At 41.8% G+C, this 10385-nt stretch overlaps 1 protein-coding gene across 1 annotated transcript; it reads right to left on the bottom strand.

Moving 5' to 3' along the window:
• Window positions 1–8928: 8928 nt before the first annotated feature.
• On the bottom strand, window positions 8929–10172 carry LOC147738044 (uncharacterized). The gene has a single exon (XM_086952093.1). The coding sequence runs from the start codon at window positions 9988–9990 to the stop codon at window positions 8929–8931; it is 1062 nt and encodes a 353-aa protein (XP_086808219.1). The 5' UTR covers window positions 9991–10172.
• Window positions 10173–10385: the final 213 nt, after the last annotated feature.

Here is a 10385-nt window from a genome sequence, read left to right as displayed (position 1 = left end):
CCATTAGACCACAATTCATTTGCTTAATGACTAGCCCATTAATTTTGGTGTAAATATGTATTGCTGATAACTGTCTTTGTGTGTTTTCTCATTCATGATTTTTCGACAAACTTTGATTAATTGATAAAAAACGTTGGTATAAATAAAAATACCCAGTTGATTACGACAACTTGCGTGGTTAACTCTCCTTAAGTGTGGATTCTAATGTAGGTGGTGAGGCACTCTTTTGTGTGTTTGTTTAAAGAAGGCCCTGCCTCCTCACCTGTCCATCCGGGCCTGGCTCCCTCCTTGTTTTCGAGTTTTGTGCTTTAAGCATTTCTGTGGGTCTCTGCTGAATGTGGATTGACTGTCTTGATGTGAGAGGTGAGAGGAGCTGGGAGAGGTCCTGACCCAGGGAGGGGTTGAGATGGCACCAGCTGCCCTGCATCTGGGTAGTAGGGGGAGGAGAATCCCAGGAGATGAAAAGGCCTGGGTTGCTGCTATAAAATAATTGACCCATATCCTGCTGAGTGATTAAGGCTACAGACCCCCAGTATCAAAGAGAGAAAGGCGACACTGGGAGGGAGACATGCAGAACTGATTTAGGCAGGGGTCAGGGACCCCTGAGCACAACGAACTTCAAAGACATTTAGGGGTATAACTATGAGAGCTGAGACCTCTGAACATTGGAATAGAAATGGATTGAGACTGAAACGGCTTGGACCCATTTTGTGGTCAAAAGGAACTTCTGCTAAGGAAGGAACAACTGAAGAGACTGCTGGGAAGGACCAAACCATGCTTTGTGATCTGGGGCTGGTCTGCAGTTTGTTGTTTTAACCAAGGAGAAGGCTGTTGGGACTGTGCTTTGTGTGCTGGGTCCCCCTGCTTGAAGAAGACTGCTTTGTGCTGTGTCTTGTTACCCCAAGGGACCCAAGGTGAGCTGGCTCCTTGTTTGAAAACACAGGAACATAAAAGTTTACGGAAATGTTTCAAGCAACGCGGTGGGTGCGTGTTGTGGCAGCTTGAGACCCTTGGAAGGTATGCTGTGATCTTGGACACACGGAGGAGAAGCGAGACTCCACCGCGCTGGGTGCATGTCGTGGTGCACAGGAGGCGTTGGTGAAGAGCGTCTGGTCGACGTGTTCATCGAAAGTGAAGTGAGTATCACACGCGTATCTCCAATGAGTTGCAATGTAGGCGTTCCCAGTGGTAAGGTAGGTGTTCCTATCACAATATAACATGGCAGAGACCACCATAAAGAGAGAGTAGGTTTTCGTGTTCTTTCTTTCAAAATGCAAACCAAGTTTGCTTTGGCAGGACGTGAGCCTCGGCTCTCACCCTGCCATACGAAACAGCAGTGTTCAAAAAATCTTCCGGTAAGACAACAAAGAATTTTGAAGTCCATTATCACCGGTTTAGTGTGCTGCCGTTAAAGCAGTGATCATTTTACCGCCTTCCTTGTAAATATGCCCCTAAGTTTTGTAATGTCAACAATCCTGTGTGCCATTTAAATAGGCACAAAGTATTTAGTGAAGTGCACACTGTGAATCGTGAAGCAACACTGTCTAATTGTCATCGATGAAGAATTGCTTGAGTGCAGAGTAGGTAAATTGTACATGGGGGGTTGTAACGTCAGTGGCTATTACCCCAGCCCTGTCCTGAGGATAATTCGAAGAGTTGTGTACTTCTTTTGCTTGTAATGTACAAAGGGGCACAATTTCAAGTTCCTTGCGCCACTAAAGCGTCACTTTTAACATGGGAAAAGTGACGCGAAAGTGGCGCAAGGGGTTTGTAAATCTGCTCCACAGTGTTCTGTCGTCTTAGTTTGCTTTCCCCGGTCATGTAGAAGATCCTGGGTAAATATAACGATTTTTGTACAGCCAGTACCTTTCAACTCTACCCCCAAACTGCTTACTTCCTGTTACCATAGTAACAGTTCATGGAACACTTAAGTGAGCACACAGGTCATAAATTCACCACACAATGTTGCTAATCCAACAGTAACTGTGCTGGACTTTTTAAAATTTTCCATACGAACCGTTAATCGCAGCTGCAGACTCTGGTAAAGAGTTAGCCTCATTATTATACTTCTTTTTATAAACATCATTTCTACTTTAATTGTTAAATCTTCTGTAAGCATATGATTATCACACTACATAATAGTGAAATTTGATTATCCGGGTATACTGTTGAACTTGGTGCTAGAAATCAGTGTTCGAGGCTCGGAGTCGCGTCCACATCTTGTTATTGTAGAGAAATGACGTAATCTACGTGTGCCTGAAAATGTACAGTAAATACGGTGCTCATGTAAATTGCTAATATAGTTTTAAGTTGACTTTGCGCTATATAAATATGCTAAAAATTTTAAACACAATAAATAGCACACACATACATTGCTTATACAGTTTGTTTGCAGTATTGTAATGATCCACTTTGTACGTTTGTATTTTTAGAATTAGCGAGAGAAAGCTATATAATAGAAGTTTTTGTTATTGCAGAAGTAAGATGGTTGCATACGTTGTTTACAGCACAATATAATGTGGTAGGGCGAAGGAGCTGCATTTTACAAACATAATAAATACACAGACACAGATAGATAGTTGAAGTGGGTACGGGCACATGCGCTCAACTCCATTTTATTATGTTGCTATTGGTAACAAGTAGAATAGTAATCATGATAGTATACACAGATATTCAATCATAAATGGTTTATGACTTCTGCTGTACAAAGGTAGGAGCACTACATGTGAAATAATACACAGAAGATTCTATCGTAAAGGGTTCATGAGTTGTGGTGCACTAAGGTAGGGTCGGTTTGTGTTGAACCTGCGGTGATGTGTGGTTCAGGCAGACCGCACTGGTAAGACTGTGTTTTGACTATTGAATTTTGCCTTAACAAGGGCATGTGGTGATTATTTACAGTGTACTGAGTTACTGGTATGTCTAGTGTTTAGCGTGTGCTCACCCTGCAATGATGCGTGGTCTGAACGGGCTGCACTCAAACCATTCACTGTTGCCTACAGTACTGTATGAACTTTGAGGGGGAAAAAAAAATAGCATCAATGGTTATCAATTGCTGTGCAAACTAGGGTACTGATTGCTCCCCATAACAAATTAAATGATTGCACTTCCCGCAGTGCATTCTAACTTTCCCAAATTGGGGACGTATGTCTGGTGGCGATGTGATACCCCAGAGGTATTTGGTATTGCCGGTGGTAGAGGTACATTTTGGCGCTATCTTCTACATTCTTTGTGACCATAGTTCACAGGATGCAGCGATTGAACGTGCTTGCGCATACTAGCAGTCCAACAGCACTACTTTTTGTCTCTGCTTTAAATAAATCGATGCTGAATTTAATGCTGTCTGTAGTGTAGATCCAAAGCTGAATTCAAATTGTGAACCCTACTCTCCGCAGTGTACATTGAAGCCAGTAGTCAGTACAGTTATAGAACAATGCTTTTTTTTCCCAAAATCTGAATACATACAGTATAATGGTCTCCGCATTACATAAACCAAGGCTGAATTCCCTACTGTCTATAGTGTAGATGCAAAGCTGAATTCAAGTTGTAAACCCTGCTGTCCGCAGAGTAGATCTTAGGGTGGACTGCATCATCTGTAATCATGATTGAAGTGAAAGATAGAACATATATGCGGCGTGAATTTTATTATTCAACTAAATCTATAAGTGATATAAAAGAAGTTTTTAAAAGAAGCATACTAAAGGGATATTGTATAGGGTTTGATAGGTGTTATACTTAGTTTGGTTTGCACTGAGTTAGTGGCACCTGAAACAACAAGGTTATGTGGAGCCTACGATGATGTGTGGTCCGGGCAGGCCGTACTGATAGTAATGTTTTTGTCTTGTGAATTCTGCCTTAGTAAGGGCACCTGGTGATTTTGTGTAGATTTGAGGGACATTACTTTGTTTGGTACTGCACTCTATAAATAATGAATGAAGAATCAGTTGAATTCTGCCAGAATGCGGCCATGAGGTGATGAATTATGGTGCACTGAGTTAGTAGTACCTTTTGGACTGAGCGTGTACATAACATGCCATGATGCGTGGTTCAGGCAGACCGCTCTGGCAATAATATGTTTTGACTATTGAATTTTGCCTTAACAAGGGCATGTGGCGATTATTTACGGTGTACTGAGTTAGTGGTACGTCTGGTGTTTACCGTGTGCACACCCTGCGATGATGCGTGGTCTGAACGGGCTGCACTCAAAGCATTAACTGTTGCATACTGGACTGCATGTACTTTGAGGGGGGGGAAAAAAGTACCATGGATGGTAATCAATTCTTCAGCAACAAAATGATCAGAATCAGATGATTCTTCCAGTGGTGTAGACATTTTTGTCTCCAAAAAAGAAATTCAGGTTTCCACTGATGAATAAGTGAAGTTCAAAATGTGACCTATGCTGTCCGCAGTGTAGACTGACATTAAGTGTGCCTTTGCACTTGCAGCGTGAATTTTATTATTCAACTAACCTCTTTGGTGGCTGATGACTGGCTAGAAGTCACTAAGATTCCAGGATTTAGTAATACTGGTCCAGGCCAGAAATCAGTCTATAATTGAAAGGACGTTCAGGTCACTGGCAGGTGTCTTTACAAGAGATTTCATTATAATAGCATGTATGTCTGGGATGTTTCCTACCATCAAAGATGTTTTGACGAATATGGTGATGATTGTCACGAAGGCATATTGGTCATGTTAAATGGTTTTGGCACTGTAGGCTTTTGAGCAGGTGGTAACATGTTTTAGTTTGTTGATGATTTTATTTACAAATGCTTTCAACTAGTGTGGCAAAGGAATCCCAGAAGGGGCGTCAGTCTGCAAGGACAATGATCTCATTCTGGCAGATAAGGGACATTTATATTAGTGAGCATATTAATGATCTTGCCATTGGAAAACTTCACGTCAAATATGTAAAACAAGGATTTGAGGTATATTTCTTTCTCCAAACATCCCTCAGAACATGGGTGGAGCCTAGATCCAGCAGAGACTGAAGAGCCTTAGATGTACGACCTTTATACTTTCTAGGGCCCGTGCCTACCAAATCCACATTCAAATTGATATAGAAATCCCCACACATGATAAGAGGGAGTGGCCATAATGATAACTCAGAATTTAAACACACAAACACCGCTGGGTCTTCCAAGACTGACCCATATACTGAACAAAGTGTAAAACCCTCTTAGTTTTTTAAAATATCTTCAGCTCTTTTTTTTATTTTTTTTTTTAAATTTTATTTTGTAGTGCGCACAGCTATCCAACAAGGGTTTCCCAGCGCAATATCGGAATTAGCAATGTTGGTTAAAAAAACTATTTTTTAATTGTTTCCGGAAGACGGGGAAACAGCTTCTCCCTCCTCATCCCATCAGGTAAGGAATTCCATAAGGTTGGCCCAAGAAGAGAAAAGGAGCGGCTTCCCATTCTCGACAATTTAAACCTCGGGATTTCAAACAGTTCTCCTGATGACGAGCGAAGTAGGCGCCGGGGGTGGTACTCATGAACCAGATCTTGTAGATATTTGGGGGCAGAGCCGATCTTTATTCTGAACATATAGCATAAGGCTTTAAATTTTATGCGATGTTCTACCTTAAGCCAATGCAGTTCTCTCAGGGCATTTCCCATGTTGGACATTCTGGAAAGGCCGCAAAGCAATCTGGCAGCAGAATTTTGCACCACCTGAAGCTTACGTAGTACCTCTCTGTTAGACCCCCGGAAGAGAATGTTACCGTAGTCCAGGCGAGATGTTACTAGAGCCTGGATGACTGTTCTTTGGGTCGCAACAGGGAGCATCCAGATTATTTTTTTTAGCCATTTTAAGATGGTAAAACAGGTGGCTGCTGTCTGAACTGCCTGTTGTTTCATTGGCAATTTATTGTCGATAATAAAGCCTAGATTGCGTGCCTGAGAGGATGGCGTGGGTAAAGGTCCCATTTCAGCTAGCCAATGTTGGGGGCCCCAACGTTCAGACTCTTTCCCAAAAATGAGTACTTCCGTCTTTTCCCCGTTAAGCTTGAGCAAATTGAGTTGCATTGATACTGCAATCTTGCGCAAGCCTAATTCCAGATTAGAAGGGTCCTGTTTCCCCCTGCTGATAATGAAAAGATGATTTGTGTATCATCAGCATAGGAAAACAATGCAAGCCCTGCAGCTTCCGCAATCATTGCTAATGGTTGCACATAAATATTGAAAAACAACGGGCTCAAAATAGAGCCCTGTGGCACACCATACAGGGAAGAATAAGACTTTGAAGAGGCCCTGGTAGAGAACACCTGGAATGTTCATTTCGCTAAAAAGGAAGACACCCAGCCAAGCGCAGTCCCAGCAATACCCAGTGCCTGTAAAGATTCAAGTAATACGGTATGAGAAACCGTATCAAAAGCGGCACTTAGATCTAATAAAATAAGGGCAACTGTGTTGCCGGTGTCCAAGCGCTGGCGTAACATCTCAGTAACGCCTATCAATGTGATCTCCGTAGAGAACCCTGCTCTGAATCCTGATTGCGAGTTGTGCAAAAATTGGGATGCTTCCACGAACAAAGGTAACTGGCCATTAACGTGTTTCTCCAAGACCTTCGAGAAAGTCGGGAGCAGGGAAATGGGTCTAAAATTAGATGGCATGGTTAGATCTGCATTTGGCTTTTTTAACAGAGGTAAGACCATTGCATGTTTCCAGACTGTGGGCATCTGTGCTTCTCTAAGAGAAGCGTTTAGTAGTCTCATCACTAATCCAAGAGCGGGTTGTTACATCTGAAGAAGCACTGTGGCTGGAAGCAGATCACATGGAGAACCCGATTTAATACTAGTTAAAATTTTTAATAGGGAGCCTGTATCCAAAAGATCCCACTGCTCCAATTTTAGCCGTGAGACTTCTGACCCGGAATACATCCGGGTAGTGTTCTGCAGGGCCGGGGTTGACAAATTAATTCCCCCTAGTTTCTGATGAATTTGTTCAACTTTGTTTATGAAGAACTTGGGAAGGGAATCACATTGAGGTTCATCAAGAACAAGCGGACTAGGCTCAGTCCCAGAACCTGGCAGCATTTAAACATGGAAAACAGAGTCCGCGAGCAATTTTTTGCCCCCGAAATAGACGAGGAAACATAGTCAGCATATGCCTTTTTACACAATGCATGATAAATTTTCAGTGTGGCTTTATAAATCTGTTTGGCCTCAGGAGCCTAGCTCCTTCTCCAACTTCTTTACACCGCTTTACACTTGCTTTTTTCAGTTTTTAGCTGCTCCGTAAACCACGGGGCAGGGGGGCAATGGCCATTACATTTTTTAGCCAACGATGGCAGGCACGTATTGGCCGCGGAGGCAATCCAATTATAAATACTATTCAAAGAAGCTAGAGAAATGGAATCCTGCGCAGGGGCATTGTTTAACAAAATTTGATAACATTTAGCTGTGTCCAAATTTCCCCAATTTCTCTGTGATTTTTTTTACTGATTACGATTAGCAAACCCCCATCGGGAAGCTTTATCAGTTCTTGAATAAGCTCATGCCAGATGATATAGAAAAGCAGATAATGTTGTGGGAAGAGAAGGTTCAAGCAGGAAAAGACGTCTCTCGGAGTCCAGAAATCTGGCACAGACAATCTTAAGTTTTGCCTTTCTCAAGTACAGCATTTTAAAACAGATTACAAGTTGTACTACACTCTGGGGGAAATAGCTAAATGGGGTGGAACCAGAAATGAACATTGTACCCAATGCCATTCACACGGGCGCATTTGATACGCTGTTTGAAACCTGCCCAGCCCTAGGTGGCCTGATTGGGGACATTACTGAGTTCCTGGAGGGAAAACTGGGACTAAGTATAGTGCAGAGCCCACAACTTATATTACTGGGGATTAGTAATGAATCAATCCCTAGCCAGGCACAGGCATTTGTGTTTATTGTAATGATGGATTTTCGGCTAAGCTTGGCTACGGCATGGCAAGACCTCTCAGCACCATTGATCCAACAATGGCTCACTCGTCTAATGGCTATTTATCATACGGAAGTGGCAGTATATGCAAAAAAAAGGAGAGGGGGCAAGGAGAAAAGGGTCAAGGGTGTGGGCACCTCCGACGGGTGGGTGGCTATACTATAAGAGGGATAGTAGAGCACCTTTCTATTCACTATAAGATGTGGGAATGGGGGTCAATTGGATACATTTTTCCGCAGGTGTCTTCTACGTGGGAAAGATAGCAATATATGTATACATGTTTGATCTGTGTATAAGACGTGACATGAATCAATCTTAAGAATGGACTGTCCACTTGGAGGGGTGCGTTAAAACATAAGCTATAAAATGTGCGTGCGATAAAGATATGTATAAAAGAAAAAAGGAACACATCATGTCATTCTAAAAGCTGTAGCGAAGGTAACCCATGAATCTTAGAAGAGGAGCCTGTGAACTGTGCTTGGTAGAACCAAAGATCTTTTTGAGGAATTATCAGCGTCAGCTTTTTGAGATGGGAAGTAAACCAGTTTTGCTCTTAGTCTAGATGGTTTACAACCACTGCAATGGGTGTGACAAGTGCTTCTGGCAAAGGATATATGTTTAAGGTTTTTCAATCAGTGGGGTTCACTCATGTCGACGGGCGTCCATTTTACAACTCAAGTGTTTCTGACATTCAGAACAGTGATAAGGATTTGGCACAGGACGCATTCTTTCATGTTCATTGAAATTAATTTTCTGACTAAAGCTTTTCTGGCATTCAAAACACTAATAAACACTTTTCCTTTATAACTTTGACCTTCCAATTGAATTTTTACATGCCTTCATAACACTCATACATTATTTTAGGTAGGATGGGCTTTTATATGTGGAGTGAGAATTATTTTATAACTAAATCTTCTCTGGAATTCAGAGGACCGAAAAGGTTCTTCCCCCATAGTGTGTTCTCTCATGAACAGTAAGATGACTTTTCAGACTAAAGGTTTTCTGGCATTCAGAGCACTGATGAGGTTTTTTCCCCCGAATGAGTTCTCTCATGTAAAGTTAGTCTGCGTTTACAACTGAAGCTTTTCTGGCATTCAAGGCACTGAAAAGGTTTTTCCCCAGTGTGAGTTCTCTGATGTACAATAAGACTGGTTTTATAACTGAACTTTTTTAGGCATTCAGAGCACTGATAAGGTTTTTGCCCAGTGTGAGTTTGTTCATGGTGAGTGAGACTAGTTCTATCTCTAAAGTTGTTGTGACATTCAGAGCACTTATATGGTTTCTCCCCAGTGTGAGTTCTCTCATGGAATTTAAGACCACTTTTCAGACCATATCTTTTATGGCATTCCGAGCAGTGATATGGTTTTTCTCCGGTGTGGGTTCTCTCATGTCGAGTGAGAAGGTATTTACGACTAAAGTTTTTTGGACATTCAGAGCACTGATGGGATTTCTGCCCAGAATGGGTTAACTCATGCCGGGTGAGAATGGTTTTCCGACTGAAGGTTTTCTGGCATTCAGAACACTTATGAGGTTTTTGCCCAGTATGCGTTCTCTCATGTCGAGTGAGATCTGATTTACATTGGTAACAATTTAGGCATTCAGAGCACTGATACGGTTTCTGTCCAGTGTGAGTGTTCTCATGTTGACTGAGAAGGGTTTTACAATGGAAGCTTCTCAGACATTCAGAGCAATGAAAAGGTTTTTCTCCAGTATGTATTCTCTCATGCTGAATAAGGCTGAATTTACAACGGAAACCTTTGTGGCATTCAGAGCACTTATGAGGTTTTTCCCCAGTGTGAATTCTCACATGTTGAGTCAGCTGGTGTTTGTGAGTGAAGCGTTTCAGGCATTCAGAGCACTGATGAAGTTTTTCCCCAGTGTGAATTTTCTCATGCTGACTGAGTCTGGATTGACAACTAAAGCTCTTCTCACATTCAGAACAGGTATGAGACTTCTTTTTGGTGCTAATATCTCCAAGTTCGGTGTTGACTTGTATACATTCCATTATGAGATAGGATTTCTTTCTGAAGTTAATATTTCTAAGTTGGGATTTTTCTAGCAGACACACCATAAGACAATACTAATTCTTATTCAGCATCACCCACTCAAATGTGCTGCACTTGATCAACTTAACACTTTTATTTAGCCAAAGATCACTTCTCTGTAGAGTTCACAGTTTATAACCTCTGTAGGCAACCTAATTCACCCTACAACCTTAATATCAGCAGCTGCTGGTACTTATGGGGAAGCCTCTCATGGGATTATTGCCTCTTCATTACATCCATGTGGATTCTCTAACCCTTTTCTCATACTTATTTTAGTATGAGTTAATGAAGCATTGATCAGGTCTTTGGTTGGTGTTCAGTTTTTCAAAGCTAGGTACATATTCACATAATGTATTGGCATGAACATTTAGAATACTATTGTGCATCAGTAGCAGCACATTGTTTCTGGCCACCCTTCTTA

This window comes from Lissotriton vulgaris, chromosome 1_1 (assembly GCF_964263255.1).
Source record: "Lissotriton vulgaris chromosome 1_1, aLisVul1.2, whole genome shotgun sequence".
NCBI classification, from domain to species: domain Eukaryota; kingdom Metazoa; phylum Chordata; class Amphibia; order Caudata; family Salamandridae; genus Lissotriton; species Lissotriton vulgaris.
This window is presented reverse-complemented; position numbering and strand designations above follow the sequence as displayed.